General features: G+C 41.4%; 1 protein-coding gene across 1 annotated transcript in view; it reads left to right on the top strand.

Annotated features, from left to right (window-relative positions):
* plcb3 (phospholipase C, beta 3 (phosphatidylinositol-specific)) overlaps positions 1-9,343 on the top strand; it is a 272,787-nt gene extending 263,444 nt beyond the window's left edge. The window contains exons 32-34 of the mRNA XM_033983597.2: positions 5,954-6,011; positions 6,343-6,429; positions 7,676-9,343. Coding sequence (XP_033839488.1) covers positions 5,954-6,011; positions 6,343-6,429; positions 7,676-7,951 — 421 coding nt within the window. The 3' untranslated portion in view covers positions 7,952-9,343. The remainder of the gene's footprint in view (positions 1-5,953; positions 6,012-6,342; positions 6,430-7,675) is intronic.
* The last annotated feature ends 11,692 nt before the right edge of the window (positions 9,344-21,035 follow it).

The following is a 21,035-nucleotide window of genomic DNA, read 5'->3' as shown; positions in this document are numbered from 1 at the left end:
TCGATGCCGCTTGCGGCTTTAATTTTACTTTGTAAACCCTCAGTCGTCCAGGTCTGATCCATAGTAAAAGACGAAGTTAAAATCTGTCAACTGGACAAAATTCTGAAGTTCTGTCACACCGGTAAACTGGACTCAAATGCAACACGAAGTGAACCGTCAAATGTTTCAAACTACAACAGAAAGTGTCCTTTAAGCAGGTAATTCAGAATATGCTAAATCAGGGACTAAACAACTGAGGAATAAAGTCTTATTTAATGTCAACGAAAAGCTCTTCCACACTGGGGATTCAAGTGGGGAAACAGGCTGGACCAATAAACTCAGGAACAGGTAACTCCAACAGATATAAATGCAGGCACAGAATTGCAGAAATGCAAACAAGAGAGTATATCAGAGGAGCTTGAAAGTGGCTCTTGTCTAGTCAACAATCTAGCAAGAACTAACTGAACAGAAGCAGTATATATAGGCTACCCTGAGCTGATTAGCACAATGAGAGGCAGCTGCTGGGAAACCAGGGAGGTAACAAAAGAAGGGCCGGAACAGGCTGAAAAATGGAGCCGGACTGAGGAAAGAAAACAAGCAAACAGGTAGAACTATGACAGAACCCCCCTCTCAAGGGACGGCTCCTAACGTCCCAAAATCAAAAGCCAGAGCCGGGTGGGTGGAGGGGGCCCTGGAGGAGGGTCAAAACTTATCAAACAGGTCAGAATCACACAAATTAACAGAACGAGACCCACTGCCAGCCACAAATTTATTCTCTGATAGATCACCCAAGACTACTGGAGGGAAAAACATGAGACCTTGAGCCCCTTGAAGGTTGACCCGGATGTTGCTCATGGAAGGCCGCAATGAGACGTCGGTCCAAGATATAGCTAGCGGGCACCCATGAACGCTCCTCTGGACCAAAGCCCTCCCAATCAACCAGGTACTGAATGCCCCGACCACGACGTCTGGAACGCAGGAGGCGCCGCACAGTATAAGCAGGCTCCCCGTCAATCAGACGTGTTGGCGGTGGTGGAGGTAAAACAGGAGCAAGAGGGCTTTCACAGACAGGCTTCAATTTAGAGACATGCAATGTCGGATTGATACGCATGGCTCTGGGTAACTTGAGGCGAGCAGCCGCTGGGTTGATCATCTTCTCAACTTCGAAGGGCCCAATGAATTTGGGTGCAAGCTTCTTGGACTCAACCCGCAGTGGAAGGTCCTTAGTGGATAGCCAAACCATATGACCGGCTTGGTAAACAGGAGCCTTCGATCTTCGGCGGTTAGCTGAAGCAGCGTAGCGCTGTGCTGTGCGGAGAAGGGCGGTCTGAGCCTGTCTCCAGGTTCTGTAGCAGCGCTTGATGAAGGCCTGAACAGAGGGACATGACGTTTCCTTCTCCTGTGACTGAAACAAGGGTGGCTGGTACCCGTAAGCACACTGAAATGGGGAAACCCAGTGGAAGAACTCTTCAGTGTGTTGTGAGAGTACTCGACCCACAGTAACTGCTGGGACCAAGAGGAAGGGTTCCTTGAGGCCATGCAATGCAACACTGTCTCCATCTGCTGGTTGATCCTCTCCGTTTGGCCGTTGGACTGAGGGTGATAGCCAGATGACAGGCTAACCGTGGCCCCTAGAAGAGAACAGAACTCCCGCCAGAAGATGGAGGTGAACTGGGGACCCCGATCGGACACGATGTCAGTGGGGAGTCCGTGCAGCCGAAAAACATGCTGCAACATGAGCTCGGCTCTCTCTTTGGCCGATGGAAGTTTGGCCAGGGGGATGAAATGGGCCATCTTACTAAACCGATCAACAACAGACAGGATAGTGGTGTGTCCATGTGAAACGGGTAAGCCAGTGACAAAGTCAAGGGATATATGGGACCAAGGCCGGTGAGGAACAGGAAGAGGAAGAAGATGGCCGGCAGGCGCTTGGTGAGTAGATTTGGACTGGTTACAGACTTGACAGGCATTGACAAAGTCTTTGGTGTCTTCCTCCAGGGTACCCCACAAGAACCTTTGTCGCAGGACCTCCTTAGTTTGCTGGATGCCAGGATGACAGGTGAGCTTGGAACTGTGAGCCCACTGTAAAACGTCTGACCTGAGATGCTGTGGAACATAAAGAAGGTTGCTGGGACAGGTGCTGGGACCAGGTTGGTCTTCCAGAGCACCTCTTACTCGTTCCTCCACCTCCCATGTGAGTGTAGCCACCATATGGGAATTAGAAAGAATGGTTTCAGGTTCAGCAGTGGGGCCCTCAGAGGTGGAGAACTGGTGAGACAGAGAATCAGGCTTCGTGTTACGTGGACCCGGACGGTATTACAGAGTAAAATTAAATCTGTTCAAAAACAATGCCCACCTGGCCTGTCGGGGGTTGAGGCATTTAGCAGACTGAAGATATTCCAGATTCTTGTGATCGGTCCAGACCAAGAATGGAATCTTGCAACCCTCAAGCCAGCGTCTCCATTCCTCTAAAGCCAACTTTACAGCCAGTAATTCTCTGTTACCAATGTCATAGTTCCTCTCTGCAGGTGCTAAACGTCGGGAGAAAAAGGCGCAGGGATGTAGCTTGAGGTCATCGGGTGCCTTCTGTGACAACACAGCACCCACGCCTACATCTGAGGCGTCTACTTCGACCACAAACTGCCCTTCAGGATCAGGAACTCGAAGGATGGGCGCTGTGGTGAAGAGGGTCTTCAGCGTTTTGAAGGCCACGTCCGCCTCTGGTGACCACTTGTAGGGCACCTTGGAGGAGGTGAGCGCTGTAAGGGGAGCAGCAACAGAACTATAGCCACGGATGAAGCGTCTGTAAAAGTTTGCAAACCCCAGGAAGCTCTGCAACATCTTGCAGGACTCAGGAACAGGCCAAGAGGAAACGGCCTGTACCTTAGAGGGATCCATGGAAACACTTCCCTGACCAATGATATATCCCAGAAAGGCTACAGATGTGGAATGAAACTCGCACTTCTCTGCTTTGACGAAAAGTGAGTTGGCTAGCAAGCGTTGCTGTACGGTCTGTACCTGATGAATATGTTCTTGCCTGGACTTGGAGAAGATCAATATGTCATCAAGGTAAACAAAAACACACTTGTTAAGCATGTCACGAAGGACATCTTTGACCAAGGCTTGGAACACGGCGGGGGCGTTTGTGAGACCGAATGGCATAACCAGGTACTCATAGTGTCCTGTGGGTGTGTTAAATGCAGTCTTCCACTCGTCCCCTTCACGGATCCGGACGAGATGGTAGGCATTTCGCAAGTCAAGTTTAGTGAAAATCACAGCATCCTGCAGGAGTTCAAAAGCTGACGAGATGAGTGGCAGAGGGTAACGATTCTTGACTGTAATATTGTTTAGCCCCCTATAATCAATGCAAGGTCTAAGGGATTTATCTTTCTTCTCAACAAAGAAGAAACCTGCGCCAGGGGGAGATGAAGATGGACGAATGATTCCTGCAGCCAAAGACTCATTAACATACTTCTCCGTAGCTTCTCTTTCAGGCCCAGAGAGGGAGTAAATACGACCACGAGGGGGAGAAGTTCCAGGCAGAAGGTCAATGGCACAATCATACGGACGATGTGGAGGGAGTGATGCAGCCTTGGTCTTGCTAAAAACCTCTTGGAGGTCGTGGTACTCCTCAGGAACACCAGTAAGGTCTGGTTGCGGACCAGAGTTGCCAGTGTTTTGTACTGCTGGAATGGCCTGGTTAAGGCAGATCTGATGACAGGATGGGCTCCACTCAGTAATGGAACCTGTAGACCAATTGATATTGGGGTTGTGATGGAGAAGCCACGGGAAACCGAGGATTCCTGGGTGCTGAGGGGTCTTCAGGACATGAAGCTGGATTGTCTCATGGTGGTTGCCTGACAGTAATAGGCGAACAGGGACCGTGCGATGTGTTATGGTGCCCAAGAGTCTGCCATCCAGAGCGTTAGCAGGTACAGGTGCTGGAAGGGGCATAAGATTTACTTTTAACTGCAGAGCCAGGTTCTCATCAATAAGGCTTATGTCAGAGCCAGAGTCAATAAGAGTGGTCACCGTGTGAGTACCACTCTCAAGCAATAGGTGAGCTTGAAATTGAGGCCGTTTAACAGGGGAAAATGTAGAGGTTAGACTCACCAGTATTCCCCTTTCTACTGATGAGCCTGCCCTTTTACTGGACACTTTGAAACAAAATGGCCGGGCTTACCACAGAAAAGACAAAGATTATGCTGCCGGCGGTGTTCTCGCTCTTCAGGAGAAAGACTGGTTCTGCCCACCTGCATAGGCTCTGAACCCCCCACCAGAGGAGCTAAGGTGTGGCTGACCGGACCTAATGGAGAACGTGGACGGGGGAGTAGGGCGTCGATCAGGAAGTCGTTGTCTTTTCTCAAGACGCCGAGCCTGAATACGGCGATCAAGTTTGGTTGCCAACTCAATCAGTTTATCAAGATCAGAGGATAGATCATACGAAACCAACTCATCCTTAATGTAGTCACTCAGACCCAAAAGATAGGCATCAGTCTGAGCGGCAACATTCCACTGGCTTTGAAGGGCCCGGGTCCGGAATTCAATAGAGTAGTCCCTGTCGCACCCCCATTAGACCCCCAGCTGCATCTGGTCCAGAGGACACGACCCCGAACACCTTGCGCAGTTCCCCAGCAAAAGCATCAAAAAAAGCACAAGCAGCTGTCTGGCGCTCCCACTCAGCCGTTCCCCACAACCGCGCCCTTTCCGTAAGGTGACTGATGGCAAATGCCACCTTGGCTCTCTCAGTGGAGAATGTGTGAGGCTGCAGGGCAAAGAGAATGGAGCAGTTGGTCAAAAAAGGATTACATCCTTCAGGATCTCCTCCATAGCGTTCAGGTGCGCCCACTTGAGGTTCAGAAACAGGGCCAGGCGCAATCACCTCAACAGAAGGTTGTGGGGCGGTATTAGGTGGAACGGGAGCTACAGCGGTGACTAGCTGGGTAACAGTGACTGCTAGTTGTTGGATCTGAGCTGTCAAATTAGCTATGTTTTGTTTGCTACTAGCAGTGGACTGACGAGCTGCTACAGCAGCAGCCGCTAGCTCAGCCTGGTGTTGCTGCATGCTAGCTTCAAGTCTAGCAAGCCGCTCCATGGGGCTCTCATCGTGTACTGAGTCCATACTGGCTAGATTGTTCTGTCACACCGGTAAATTGGACTCAAATGCAACACGAAGTGAACCGTCAAATGTTTCAAACTACAACAGAAAGTGTCCTTTAAGCAGGTAATTCAGAATATGCTAAATCAGGGACTAAACAACTGAGGAATAAAGTCTTATTTAATGTCAACGAAAAGCTCTTCCACACTGGGGATTCAAATGGGGAAACAGGCTGGACCTATAAACTCAGGAACAGGTAACTCCAACAGATATAAATGCGGGCACAGAATTGCAGAAATGCAAACAAGAGAGTATATCAGAGGAGCTTGAAAGTGGCTCTTGTCTAGTCAACAATCTAGCAAGAACTAACTGAACAGAAGCAGTATATATAGGCTACCCTGAGCTGATTAGCACAATGAGAGGCAGCTGCTGGGAAACCAGGGAGGTAACAAAAGAAGGGCTGGAACAGGCTGAAAAATGGAGCCGGACTGAGGAAAGAAAACAAGCAAACAGGTAGAACTATGACAAGTTCAGAACTGAAGAAGCAGCTTGGATGAGCAGCGAAACATTACAACAATTTGTCCAGTTGACAGATTTTAACTTCGTCTTTTGCTTCTGTTGCTGGTGTTGTACAGTTTAAGCCTGTTCAAACAACTTAGTTATTGTTTACCTCGTTGAAAAGACTTAAATAAAAAATTGCCTTTACATCTATACAGCTAAGTGGCATAATATATTATACTTTTATGATGGTTGAGTGGCTAGAATGAAGAGGAAGAGGAGGGGACGGAGGAGGAAGGGTAAGGAGAGGAAGGAGAAGGTGAGGGGCATGAATGACAGGCAGGCTGGCTGCTTCATTCTCCTGTGTCTGTCTCACAGGGAACTCAATGAGATCAATAAGAAGCACATCCATGACTCTGTGTCTCTAATCCGCAGGGTAAGTTCCCTGTCCTCTTGCCCCCTTGCCCTACTGTCCTCCTCTCCCCCTGTTCCCCTGTCCCCCTGTCCTCCTGCCCCTTTCTCCTCTGGTCCTGCTGCCCTTTCCTACTCCCCCTCTGTCCCCCGGTCCTACTGCCCCCTTGTCCTCCTGCGCTCTTGTCCTTCTGCCCCTTGCCCTCGTGTCCTTCTGCCCTGTCCTCCTGTCTTTCTGCCCCATCCACCCGACCCTGTTCCGCTACTCCCCTGTCCTCTCGTCTCCCTGCCCCTTTGTTTTCCTGTCACCCTTGTCCCCCTGTTTCCCCTGTTAGGTCTAATGTCTCTGTCCACAGCTGGAGGAGGCACAGACCCGGAGACAGGACAAGCTCCTGCTCAGACAGAGGGAGGTCCTGCAGCACATCGACGAGCAGCTTCCCCTGGTAAGAGCACCCTGCCACTACACCTCTCTCACAAAGCATTCAATACAGCTATATCTAACAGGCCCACAGCAGTAAGTGCATACATTGCATATTATAGTGCTTTCCATGTTTTTCTAATTCTGACTTGGTTTGGTGGGTTATTGTTAAGTGGCCGTTTGTGAAGAAAGAAGAAGATATGTGTGTGTGTGTGTGTGTGTGTGTGTGTATATATATATATATATATATATATACGAACGGCAGTGTTCTGGATGTACTGTAGCTGCCTTAACTCGCTCGCTTGTTTGGAGAGGCCAGTGGGTAGGCCATTACAGTAGTCTAACCTACTGGATACAAATGCATGGATAAGTCTCTCAACAATATAATGCACCATTAAGAGGCCTGCTGCCATTAAACTCAAATAGAAGTTGGAGCTAGTGAAATCCGTTGAAAGCCTAGTGCTGTATGCAGGAATGAAAGGAGCTTTGAAGGGGACTTCATAGTGAGTGTGGGGGGTTAGGGGCGAGGGGTTAGGGCTGAGGGTTAGGGAGAGTTTGGGAAAGGGCCACGTGTTTCATATCTGCTCCCATGTCCAACCAGAAAGTAAAATTATAAACTTCACCAATATTAAGACCTAGTAAAAACTTGGAAATATTTTTCATAAATTCTTGAATATAGAATACCTTACACCTTGATGAGAAATGGGCTACTAGGGCAAGATGCAAGAACAAGGCTCTTTTGGAATGTTATCACTCCAGTGATCAGAGTCAGAGGGGTTATATGGGAAAATGGTTACTTTGAAACCCACACTCCAAGTGTTCCAACATCCACAAACGACAACTGCTGTCATAACTTGAGATTGACAACACAAATGTTACAGCAAAGGGGAGTCAGGACGCCGTGTCCAAGAGGAGTTAATATCAACTCCTCAACCGGAGACTGGGTACGATGCCCCAATAAATATCGTGCTGAAATATCACGCTACCTCAACAATCACAGAAACCAATGAGCTGATATATGGGAACCATGAGAAACAATACCCACCATAGAAACTATGGTTATAGGCAAGGCAGTGCAGAGAGAAGTGAGTACAGAATTACAGAAGTAGCAGATGCCCATACCTGAAACGCTGTTATGTGAATATGTGGCCTCTTGGTTGTGAGTGAGCGTAGAGTACGAAGGGGATTATACATATTTTTGTGCTGAATGAACTTTCATATGTCTACTTTAAGTGGTTGAATAATTTTTGCACTGTGTAATGTTTCCTCAGCTCCAGAGCCAGCTGCAGAGGGACCTGGACGAGGAGTACCAGGGCCTACCGGAAGAGATCTGCCGCTGCCTGCAATCAGAGCTCAATCACAAGAGCAAGGAGGGCCTGCTGAGTGGCCTGTCCCACCACAGCAGCCCTAAGGTGGGCTCTGGACCCCCCTCCAACAGCTCCACCCCCTCCTCCACCCCCACCCAGAGGTCCTGGAGACGCAGCACGGACAACTGCTCCAACAGCTCCACCCCGGTACTGTCCGAGGCTGAGATGTCCCTCAGCTGAGTACATACACCAGGAACACCAACTTGGGTGTCGCTCTTCCTCTTCAGCTCACCTGTCCTTTTTTTTTTTTTTTTTTTTTTTAAAGAGAGATTGCCAAAACATTTTTCTCATTTAATATTTATATAATTTAATCTGTATGTTTTTTAAGTTTTTATCACTTTTTGAGAGGGTATGTTTGGTACTTCAAATGCTTATAATTCTAAATTGTTTTTCTTCCACCTTCATTACCTACATGCAATACCAGTCAAAAGTTTGGAGGCACCTTATGATTCAGTGCATGTTTTCTTTAAGTTTACTACTTTTTACATTTTATCTACTTACAGAAGACATCAAATATATGAAGAAGATACATGGAATCATTTTGTGAAAAAAAGTTAAATAACTTAACAAAATTTTTACAACTTTTATATTAAAACCCTCAAAGTATCCACTCTTTGCTTTTTCAACAGCAGTGCAAAGCCTTCGCCTTCTCTCTGCCAGCTTCATGATGAATTACCCTGAAGTGGTTTTCACTTCACAGGTGTGCCATGTCAGGGTCAAGAAATGCAAGGAGTGCAAACCAGGGATCAAAGTAAAGGGTGGCTATTTTGAGTTTGTTTTTTGTTTTTTGCTACATTCCAAATGTGTAATTTTTTAGTTTTGATGTCTTCAGTGAGAATCTACAATGTCAAATAATCATGGAAATAAAAAAGAAAATTAAATGAAAAAGTGTCTCCACACATATACATATACACGTAGTATATGTATACTTTAGTGAATTTCTGCCCCTGTAAATAACTTTACATAGTGCACAGCCTGTGGACTTGCCTGTAAGTAAACTACTGAGATATTGTTTGAGCTTAGCAGTTGGTAATTGTCTAACCACTGGTTGCTACACAGAGTAATTATATGAGAAAGCTGCACTACGGTGTGTGACTAGCAAGGGGTACTACAACCCACTACTATGTGGCATTACAACAATGCTTTCTGTTAAGTATGTTGTACAGTGTATGATCACATGAGATCTTGTTCTTGATTTGGTCTCCCTCACATTCAGAAAAGCAAATTTAAGTATCAATTAGGAGGTTAATCTTAAAGGGCCTATATTGTACAAATGTGACTCTTGTGAGCTTTAAGTCATGTTATAATGTTGTTACCTCATCATTCAAGCATGTTTGAGTAACTATTTATTATTAGTCTGTCTACAACTCCAAAGCTCAAAATGCTCTGTTCCACCTTGTGATGTCAGCTACCTTTTACTTTTAGTTGAGAGGGACTGCCAATTCCAGGGTGAAGGTGTATGGAGTTTAAAAACTTCCTGTATTGCCACATAACATCACAAGGTGGAACAGAGTACTTTCCATGAGAAAAAAGAACACTAAGTATGCAATATGCAGTTTTGTGTGATTTTTTTTTTTTTTTTTTTTTTTTTTTTTTTTTTTTTTTTTTTTGGTGAGGAAAAAACATAAAATAATGAAAATAACAGGATATGGGCCCTTTAAAAGTAATCTTATCCCAAAATTCACAACATATTAATTAAAGTATATTTAAGTGCTAACTCTTTTCTGACCTAAAGTTTTTGACTTTTGGTTCTAGGTAGTTTTGGCTGTGTTACTTCAGGCATGTTTTGGGGTTGTGAACAAAGGATAACAAGGAGCACTTTCCTCTTACTACTCAAGTAAGTATAACATCTGATTGGAAAATAGAATCGCTATCTGAATCAGAACTGGGCCTCTCTATTTAGTTGATGAAAAGTGCTCTTTGGTAAAGGGACCATCAATGTGCAAAAGTGAAGAAAACCAAGACATTCTCTTATATATAATTCAAATACCTTCATTGGTTATGACATGTGTTCTGGGTGGTGCTCAGATGAGATCCAAACTAAGTTTGGATCTTCAAGTTTTTCCTCAGAATATAGTTCCTTTTTTCATAACTTTTTTTTACTGATTTGAACACAACCCCCATAGATGTCCACCCCTGTGTAATATCAACTGCATTTTAGCCCTATCCAACTCCAGAATGATGACCCAAACCTTCTGACTCCTTAGACATGACCTGGAACTTGAAGCCTCCACATGAAACAGGTTGGCTCTGCACATTACAATTCTACAAATTAAGATTGATTAACTGAAATGACAAAATATTCCATTTTGTCTGTATTCTACAATGTTTTAGTCATCAAAATCCATTTTGAGCTTAACTGTGTACACTTTGCTGTACTAGTTCCATACATGTCTAAATCCAGTGTGTGATAAGACACAGACACAGATAAGAGTTGCTCCAGGAAGCTCTTTGGAAAGGGCAGGATAGGACAGTCGGAGAGGGACAGTCCCCACACCCCTTGTTTGAGTCAGCCTCTTCCATGTCCAGGCCCTCATCCCTCTAATATGCCCCGTCCAGCATTTCACTCTCCTCATAACATTTGTGCTTCTGAGAGTAGGGGACAGGGGATAGAGGGCACATCAAATGTAAAATGTGGAAGTGGGACATCCATTACAGCACTGCAATAATTGAATTTCTGCATGATATGAAAAGACTTGAAAATTAAAGTAAATTCTTAGAATACCTCGATTTGAGGAATGTTGACACATTTGTAGATGTACCAATACCACATGTCCATATGAGACCAATACCCATACTAGAGTATATATTTTCTTGGTGTGGGGAAAATACCAGAGTATTGGAACCAGGATATTTGTTCAGGGTTAGACTGAATCTAAGAACTTTTTTTTTTCAACAATATACATACCGTAGTTATACACATTCATTTATTAATGACATCGTTTGGACCGTAACCCAGGCCTTATTGATGTTTTAAGTAAAACAAAATTCCTTTGGTCTCAGCTCTGGCATCAGTCAGCTCTGTAATGTAAATCAGAACGGGGCAACTCTGCTTAGTTGATTTAGATTAATTTTAACTTTACCTTCAATTTGTCATTTCTGATTTAGATGGTTTTCTACTTTCAAGCTAAATCCTCTCTTGTATTTGGATTGACTTCCATATATCACATACACATTTTTTTCCAGAACTTCCTACTGAAACAATTGAGGTAGTCAAATATACACAAAACATGTTATTTCCCTCTTCTGGCAGTCTTTTCATAGTGTGTCTGTGTGTGAAACATATTCTTGGGAAACATTGCATTTTCTAATTAAATGTTGTTAGAAATCATTTGGTCATCACACATTTGCTTACGAGGAGACTTAACATTAGTAACAAATGTTTCATTATGGATTGTTGACCCGGTCTATCAAAATTGAGCAATATGATGTGTCGATAATGGCTTTAATAACCAGGGCATTCTGCTCTGATGGTATGTGTGTGCATACAAATTATTGTACTACTGACCATGAGCACTGGAGACAAGAGCATGTGTCTCATCAAAAAACTATCAAACATAAAATAACTATACTTTTGTATATACAGTGCGTAATGTATTTAACAGAAAATGGCTGCAATTTCTGTAACTTTTGTTGTCACTTTGAACACTAAAGTACACTACAAAAAGAGGAATGTCTACATCTGTTGAAATGACTTGAATTGACAATCTTAGTTTAAGTAAATCATGTAAATCACATAATCTATCTATATCTATTGTGTAATTTTGATTCCCAACCAACCTTTTCACCAATGGGGTATGAAAATTGCACATTTTGGCAGATTCAATTTCTTATTATTACAGTTTTCTTGAAATAAAGTCAATTAAATACTGGGAAAATTGGTGGAGGTTCTTTATTTATTTCTAATTCTTTCTAAATAATTTCTAATTCAGTTCAAGTAGAAAATATTTGGATTTTAAGTGTAATATGACATTTTTTGCTGTAATCTAGGCCATAAGAAGAATATGCTTCAACCCAGTCTATTACATTTAACAGTCTGCATTCAAGTCATTTTGACCATACTTTTTTTGGATTGTATGTACTGACCATTAGTACATTCCTCCAGACTCTATCCCCGACCCAGCTACTCCCAGGCCCTGCATATATTGGTACTATCACATGTTTAATCAAATGCACTTTTGTATTGGAAATTGGAAATGTCATGTGACCTGTTCTCTGATAATGTGTACACATGTTAAGTATTTGGTTTGGACTCAAGGACAGGGTTTCTTTGTACTTTTCAGTTCTGTCTCTGCGATACAATGTAATTAGGTTTTTATTCATGTTTAGAACATGTATAATATAACTTTTCAAAACCACTAAGATGACCGATGACCGGCATGGCATCAGCAGTTTGTATGTAGTCTTTAAATTTAGACTTATAACTGTAGATGATACTATATGTGTAGATATATTTCCTTTGGTCTTGTATGTTGTTGTACAGGATTAATTTGTGTCTGGGCAGTTTACAGGGCAAAGAGTCTTGCGTGAAAAAACACTCAAAATGGAGTGTTGCCACTTCTTCACAGTAAACTCTATTGGAGGACTACTTAACACCAACAGTGTCTGTGATTAAGGCTGCATGTTAAGTGTCAACACTGTACAAATGTATCATTAAAAGGGAATAATTTTCATGGTTCTTTGTGATAAATATACTGTATATGATGTAATGTTGGATGATAAACCTACAAAGTGGAATGACTAATTGTCCTGTTTTTATAACATGAACAGTGGTGGGTAGTTGCTTCAAAATAATATTACCCAAGTAGGAGTGGTCCATTAAATTGCTTAAGTTGAGTATTTGGTAAAATAACTACTCCACTAAAAAAAAAAAAAAAAAATGGAGTGATGGGACGTAATATTAGATTAATCATTTAAAGTTATTGTGTAGGAATAAAGGACAAAACTTTCATGAACAAAATCTGGTTTGTACACAGAAGAGGCAGGGTTTACAGTAAATCACATTATACACACAGAGACCAGGTTTACAGTGTGGCATGTTACACACAGAGGAATTTTCAGACAGTATGAGATTCTTGTCTTTTTCAAACCCACAAACGCTTTTAAGACAAAAACTGGTTCACCCTAAGGACAAAACTCTGAGCCATAAATAAAGTAATGTAGTCTACTCCATTCAGTGTAGTGAAGAGTGCAGTGAGCGCTATATTGGAGAAACTAAACAGCTACGCTATATATGAGGATGTACCAACACCAGCATGAGAGTTCCTCTGGACCCCAGTCCACTGTACATGTCTAAAGGAGTGGTTAGTGGCTTTGAGATGGTGATAGTGAAGTTCAGATCTTAGCCAGAGAAAAGAAATTGTTTGAGAGGGAAGTTAAAGAAGCTATTTTTGTAAGGAAAGAGAATTCTTCCTTAAACAGGAATGAGGCCTGATACATAATCTCTCTCCCATCTATAACTTCATCCTCAGACCGAGAACAATGAGAACAATAGCAGGGTCGTTAAGGGCTGAATAGGGTAGTTTCAGCTGAAAACGGAGACAATAGCTGTTTACAGTTTCAATATGGTTACTCCCTCCCCTCAGATAGGTATAAGGCCACGAGCATTCTGACCAGAGCTGAAGAATTGGATGAGCAGCACGTCTTCATTCCTGCAACGATTTGTCCAGTTGACAGACTAGAACTTCATCTTTGGATATGGATCAGACCTGCATGTAATGTCTGTGTAGACAGACATTAGATGCAATGCAAACCAAAAAAATATTAATACAAATTAATTACTCTTGATGAGTAGTTTATATTAGACTTATTTACTTTAAATCTTCAATTAAGACTAAGCTATTGCATTGCCTTCCAAATGCTTTTATGTGCTTTTCAAGTATTTAAAGCGACCATATGTAAATTTGTTTGATTTGTCTGACCAGTAGATGGCAGATCTGAAACCTGTCCCTTGCCCCCCTCACTTCACCTCTGTTCATGCTCAGCTGTGCTCTGGTCTTCTTCTCTCAAACCAAGGCTGGCACATCATCACACAAATGTAATCAGTGGAATTCCTAGGCCAGTCATGGTAATAAACATAGTACATCTCAGCTAAATTTTGGATCAAATGAATATTACAGAAAGACACAGAGGAGTTGGGAGTTAAATTTGCATATAAAGATAAGACCATATTTTCTATGTTCTTTGTCACACTCAACTAACAGCTTTTGGCCAGTTGACCATTAAAACCGTTGGAACACCAGCAGCTAGTTTTGCTAAAATGGGACCAAAGAAGGCCAAAAAGTGCTATTCACATGTTGTCCCCTGTCCCACTCCCCCTGTGGAGTGTAACTCTTTCAGATGCCCCGATGACAACTGGACCCTCTCCTTCTCCCCGCCTGGCCCTCCTCCACCCGCCTCCCTCTACTCCTCACCTGGCTCTCATCCTCCTCGCCTGGCCCTCCTCCGACCCCCTCCCTCCTCCTCACCTGGACAATTTTTCTTGTTTTGTCTGATTTTTCCTGTTGTTTGATTTTCCTGTTTGTTTTTGTGTGTAGGCAGCACGGTGGCTGAGTAGCAACACAAGGTTTGGTTCGATCCCCGGGTCGCCCAGGCCTTTCTGTGTGGAGTTTTGCATGTTTCTCCCCGTGTCTGGATGGGTTTCCTCCGGGTACTCCGGTTTCCCCCATCAACCAAAACATGAACGCCCTTCGAGACAACTGTTGTTGTGATTTTGGGCGTTACAAAAATAAAATGAATTGAATTGAATTGATGAACCAGCTAAAGTTTTGAGGCACATGGACAAAATGAAGAAGTCTGTGGAGAGGCGCCAATGAGCTACAGATAGAAATGCTCTTTTCAGAGCAAAAATTTATCTTACACAATTAGAAAGTGAAGGATCTCTCCTTTACTGTGGGGGGAAAAGAGAAACCTTGAGAACCAGTTTTTCTTTTTCTTTTTTCCTTGCCTAGAAAGAGAGTCTAAGGGCTGGGAATGTTCTGGGATGGTTATCCATTTGTTAATTTTGTAACTTTTTGTTGGTTAAAGCCGTTATCGTTTTAAGCCCTAAGAGGTAACTGTTGAATACACTATATACACTATATATATATATATATATATATATATATATATATATATATATATATATATATATATATATATATATATATATATAGCCCTTAGAGGTAACTGTTGAATACACTATATATATATATATATATATATATATATATATATATATATATATATATATATATATATATATATATATATATATATATATATATAAAAGACAGTTACTGAATTAAATATGTAAAATATGTAAAATAACTGTAGAAAACGAAATAAAGCAAATAATTGTGTTTTGTTTGTTTTGTAATTTGATTTACTGCATAATAGAGGATGCAGATTGCCTTGTCTGAATGTGTAGGCCTCTTGTGTAGCTGTGTGCTTCCTGGAGTGAAACAAAATGACAAGCTTGTATTAGTTAGTTAATTTGTTGTTGTTCAGTATGTTTGTATGTTGCCCACTTACCCATGCTTACATAACACTGTAGTTGCATAAAATGTCCAGTGGATGGCGCTAAGACCGTATGGCGTAAGACCATATATAAACTGAAGATAAGGTAGGTAAATAGAAGGTTTGGGAACCTAACTCTTCAGAAGCTCACGCCTATTGTCCGCAGCATCCTCTATAGGCTATTTCAACAAAAAAGACACTGGATTTATTCAGCCTGCACAGTGTAACGGAGATTAAATTGTGTTTGAGTCCAATTGTCTTTACTTTTATTTTGGCCCATGTATTTTAATTAATTTGCTTGTCTGTTGATGACCAATGGATGGACTAATATATAAAATGTTCCACAAGTGATGGACTGTGGCTCTGCAGTAAGGTGAGGAGCAAAGTTTAGCATTCGCTGATATTAAGTTGATCAAAATTTCCTTGTCAGAAACAGCAGCTTTACAGCGCCCAAACATACAAATATACGTGAACCGATCTCTTTTTTGCCTATTGTCACCATGGACTGGGTAGGTCGGCCGACCTCGGCCGCATTCACACCACATTCGCGACTAAAACTGCTCCGGGACCTCCTGTTTGATGTTCTCTCCGAGTGGCCATTTCTGCAATCCAAAATGCGACTGTTGTCACACCGGCCAAAATGCACTGCTCTCAGGAATGCTCTTTTACCTTTTACCTTGACCTAACTAGAGGCAGTGTGAAAATGACCTCAAACAAGAGACTGACCTCAAACAAGAGGCTGACCTGTGCGGACAGAGGCAGGAGACTGTCGCTAATATTGAGTTGATCCAAATTGCCTCATCAGACTAATGTTAACAGCAGCTCTACAGTGCTCATTCATACAAATATACGCAATTCGAGCGCTTTTTTGCCCAATTCCAGGCACTGTCACCATGGACTGCTTAAGTTAAGTTGTCCTATTGTATGTGTGTATTCCGTCATTGAGAAATATGTGGAGTAAACATTTTTGGTTAGTCTTCTTGCTGTACATATTTTGGTCACTAGGCTACTTCTACTTGACTTGAGTAATGTCATAAAAAAAAACAAAAAAACAAAAAACAAAGAAGCAAACATATGTCTCTATCTGAAACAGGACAAAACCACAAAGCATATTTAAGCCTTTTCCATTGGTCAGGTTTTATTTTCTGTTTAAGTAAACAAAAGCAAAAGGAGTCTGGTCTCTGTAAACAGATAATAAGTTCAGTTCATCTTCAATAGTTCAAAAGACTTGACTCTGTATGTAAAACATTTCCATCAACACACCGACAAAGTCTGCCACATGGATCATGCACCACCAATGGGATGGGATGATGACATGCCCTCCGCTGACTTCCGACATCTCTTTCATCCTTCCACGTTACACTTCTCTCTCTCTCTCCCCCTCTCCGGCCTCCGTCCCTCCCTCTCTCTCGCCCTTCCTCTCTTACCTCGGTCTCTCTATCTCGCCCGCCCTCACCTTACACCCTCTCTCTCAACCCCCGATTCTCCGTCCTTGCTCCCTCTCGCTCTCACCAACTCTCCGTCTCTCCGCCCTCCGTCTCTCTCCGCTCTTTTCCTCCCTCTCTCCACCCATCCCTGTCTCGTCCTCTCTCCACCCTCCCTGTCTCTCTCTCTTTGTCACCCTCTCTCCTGCTGTCCTACTCTCTCACGCTTTCTTCTTCTCTGAATTTCTCTCACACACCCTCTTTCTCTCTCTCTCTCTCTCTCTCACACACACACACACAGAGACATACCCAAACACATACTGTACATAGACACGTCCACTGGCAATACGATTGGTCCATGTGTTCAAATACTTATGGTTTTAAATAAATCGCATGACATATTCAAGACAGATGATTGGATGTCAGGAGTAGGCATGTCTACAAACTTGAAGTCACTTGAATTGCGCTGCATTTAAATAGACAGGTGTAGATTTTGGCTGATAGAAAATGTATGTAGATATAACTGCTACATTAGGGCGTTAATAAACCGGCCAGAGTCAAAGTAAGGGATAAGGGCACACAGGAACACGAAACCATTTATAAGTCAATTTACAAAAAAAAAAAAAAAAGATATGTTTATCAAAAGTATTTTGTGAAATTATACACAAGTATAAACTGAGCCCATATTTATACCAGACTCGGCTCTGGAACTACACTGTCCACATGTTGTATACTGGCCAGAGAGCCGTACATTTACACTTGAAATTGTGGTTTAGTGCAGCTCTACATAACTGTCCCTAACATTTTAGGTGGGTAGTACTCAGTTACATTTACTTGACCAACTTTTTAAAGAAATTCTACTTTTCATAGTACTTTTCTAGCAGCATACTTTTGCTTCTATTTGATTTTTTATTATTTTATTTTTTTTATTATTATTTATTGAAGTAACAGTACTGTTACTTCGGTAAAAGTTGTGATTACTCTTCCCACTGTGAGGAAGCCTATAAGTGACAAAAGCTTTATAATGACAAATGATTTGAATATTTGTGTTTCTTGCTCGGTTCCTTCATATATGATTTAGTTAGTCTCATTTTTTTGCCTATCATTTGAAAGTACCAGATTTTGTGCATTATTTATTGTTTTGTCCTTCAGATTACATTAACTTTCAATGAAAAATAGCAGATGGCACACTCAAACAGTTACTGTTTAAGTTACTCTTTCTTGAGTAGTAGTGTTCCCAAATACTGTCTTACTCTTGAGTGATTTCTTGGGCCACTACTCTGTACTTCTACTTGTAGGTAATATTATTTCAAAGTAGCATTACTCTTACTTAAGGACAATTTTTCAGCTGCTCTACCCACCTCTGTGTACAAGTAACTCACATAAGTTACTTGTACACAGAGTACACATGAGTACATGAATTTGACAAAAACTCTGCTCTGTGTTTGTTTCACATATTCAAGTTGCCCTGAGGCACTAGTTAAAAGGAACCAAAACATTATCAAAACAATTAAAAGATTTTGAAAAACAAATGAAGACTAGAACTCAATGCATTTTCAAAAGTAAAGTTGGTCATTACTTTGTCTGAAGAATGTGGTGACTTTGTCACGGGAACATTGAAGAACAGCTACAAATTTGGAGATGGTGATATAAGGGCGGCACAATGTATAGCTATCAAATCAAAACTGCAATTTCAATACATTACAATACAAGGTAAATACATCTATTATTCTATTGTCTTTAAAAATACTTGTTAATACTCAGTATCGATTCCGATACCACGATGATAATAAACACGCTTTATTTAGACAATAGAATGTGATTTTCAACATCAAATCATAGTACCGATACTTTATTTTATATTACTATGTGGCCTTATATCTGTGTAATCCCTCATTCATTCCATAGTGGTCCATGGGCATATAGTAGTCTATGTGTCTAGTTGTATACTTGTTCTGACACTGAAGATCATTCTAGAACTATACAGGAAAGGTCCATTTGTCTGTTTTAGTATTGATACCTGCTCAATGAGTATCTAGTTTTGATACTCATTTTTGTATTGATTAGCATCTGATTGTCGATACTACAAATATCTTCTGGATTGTATGGGATTCTTGTAATTGTTATAACATAGCGATGTGTGGCGCAATAGCTCAATTCTCATACAAAAATATGATTCTTAATTTTTTGTTTGTCTGTTTCAAATCAAATTTTATACATTCAATACATTATTTATATTTTTGATTATTTGCATATATATTTCATTTTTAGATCGGTTCTCAGTCTCAGTCTTGGTATTGGATCAAAATGCTGATACTTCCATAGTAATTATTTGGTATTGATGTGGAACAATGATGACTGGTATCGCCACTCACTTGTACAGCAGTTCATAACTCTCAGTTTAAAATGTGCACTGCATGATAAATTCTAATTTGAAATAGTAAATCTAATCACAAAGAAACCAAGATTTGATTTTTGCAATAAAAATGCATAGACCTAGTGACGTGTCCTTTGAGCTGTCTACATTGTCCTTCCCTGGACCTTTCTTGGATTTATTTAAGTTATTACAACTAAGAAGTGAGATTTAACACAAAAGAGAACTGGTCTCACACAGCCCTAAAAATACACACACTTAAAAACACTGGCCGTAGTTTTGATAATAATTCCATTTCCCAACATGTTCTTCATTTGAGTCTCTTCTTCTTGTATAGTGTAAACAATAAACTTCACAATATGTTGTGCACAGTGCTGCTTCTTCACCGAGAGTCCAGTGTGTCCAAGCACATGTCGCCATAGTCACTTTTCTTACAGAAACAACATCAACACGTGACACCATTGAGAATGTTCGCTAAATCCAAAGATGGCAGTAGATTGATGGAGAGGAGGGATCTAGACTATGTACCATACATACATGACATGACGAATTCTACGGGGGAATCTTAAGGCCAGAAAATTCAGGGAGGCAGAAATAGTTGCACAGTGAATTCTTGGAAAAAAGGGCATTTATCCAGTCCAGGCTCATCAGCAGGCAGGCCACAGGCGGGGGTGCATGGGGGTTGGAGTGACTAAGAGGAGAGAGGGGAGACCTGTTTTGGAGTGGATTTGGCAGTATATGTCCAGCATGGGGCTCCTCTGCTCCCAATCACTGGCTGTACACTGTACATAAGGCTTCCTATAGTTCAGAACCATGGCCATTAGGGGTGGGACCAAACACTATGCGCTTAAGACCACACATTAGAATAAGACAAGATGAGATTTTGACATAATTGTATTATGAAACAGTGTAAAATGATTAAAAATACATAAAAAAAAACAAATAACAAACAAATAACAAATAATAATAATAATAATTGGTTTACACTAATAATATAATACCTACATTTTATGCTTTAATAATGCCCTATACCTGATTTTTCTTCCTGTGTATTTGAGAGATACATGTCTTATTATCGGATAATCAGGAAGTACGTGTTAGCATAGTAGTTGTTGTTACTTTTACCATGATGGCAACCTTCCATTCTGGAAGCATCAGGGTAAATAACTAGGGTGCTCAGAATGCAGAAGGTAAGTGAGGAATGTGAGTGGCTCCGCTTCTCCACAGATCTGACCTGTAACTTGGCCTGGTGATGTGGCCTGCTTATTTTCATGGAGACAGTTAAATTAAATGCCATCAGCATGGAGTCGAGCAGGTGGCAAACCCTCCAACAGAAAAGTTACACAGTGCACCTTTAATAAACTATTTGTCTCTTGGTTTATTAAAGCTAATTAAAGAGGGGGTATTATACTTCTATGGGGTATTAACTGCTAACACATAACATATATAAATCATCATGTTACCTTTTATTGTTTTGCAAATGCTAAATTCGCTGAAAACAATATATTAACATGTTTTATAAGTATTTCTGGAGAATTGTTGCATGGGAGCATGGGTGATGTAGGTTTGTGAGAGGTCGCTAAAGTGCTCAAACATAACTGAATGAGATCTTAAACCTCTTCAGGCATGTTTCCGATGAGGGAACAACATTTTAACATGGAAAGCAAAAAAAGAAAAAAAAAAAAAAAAAGAAAAGTTGATCTTGCAAATAATTTTATTTTTATTTATTTATTTGTTGAATTTTTTTTTTCTGTCATTGTACCACTGCTTTTTGGAACTAATCTTTCTCAAGTTAATATTTCACTTTTCCACATCTCAGTTTTATCTGGGCAGATGTTGTTATATGAGATCTGGTCCCATTCCTAAAGACCATGCATACTGCGTTCTTGTAGCTCTACATCCACACTGTTCCAAAGACACAAACAGCACAATAGGGACTGTCTGAACCTCCTTCATTTTTTCTGACTAA

The sequence above is a fragment of the Periophthalmus magnuspinnatus genome, chromosome 18, assembly GCF_009829125.3.
Source record: "Periophthalmus magnuspinnatus isolate fPerMag1 chromosome 18, fPerMag1.2.pri, whole genome shotgun sequence".
Classification (NCBI taxonomy): domain Eukaryota; kingdom Metazoa; phylum Chordata; class Actinopteri; order Gobiiformes; family Gobiidae; genus Periophthalmus; species Periophthalmus magnuspinnatus.
The sequence above is the reverse complement of the archived record's forward strand: the minus strand, read 5'-3'. Positions and strand labels throughout refer to the sequence as shown.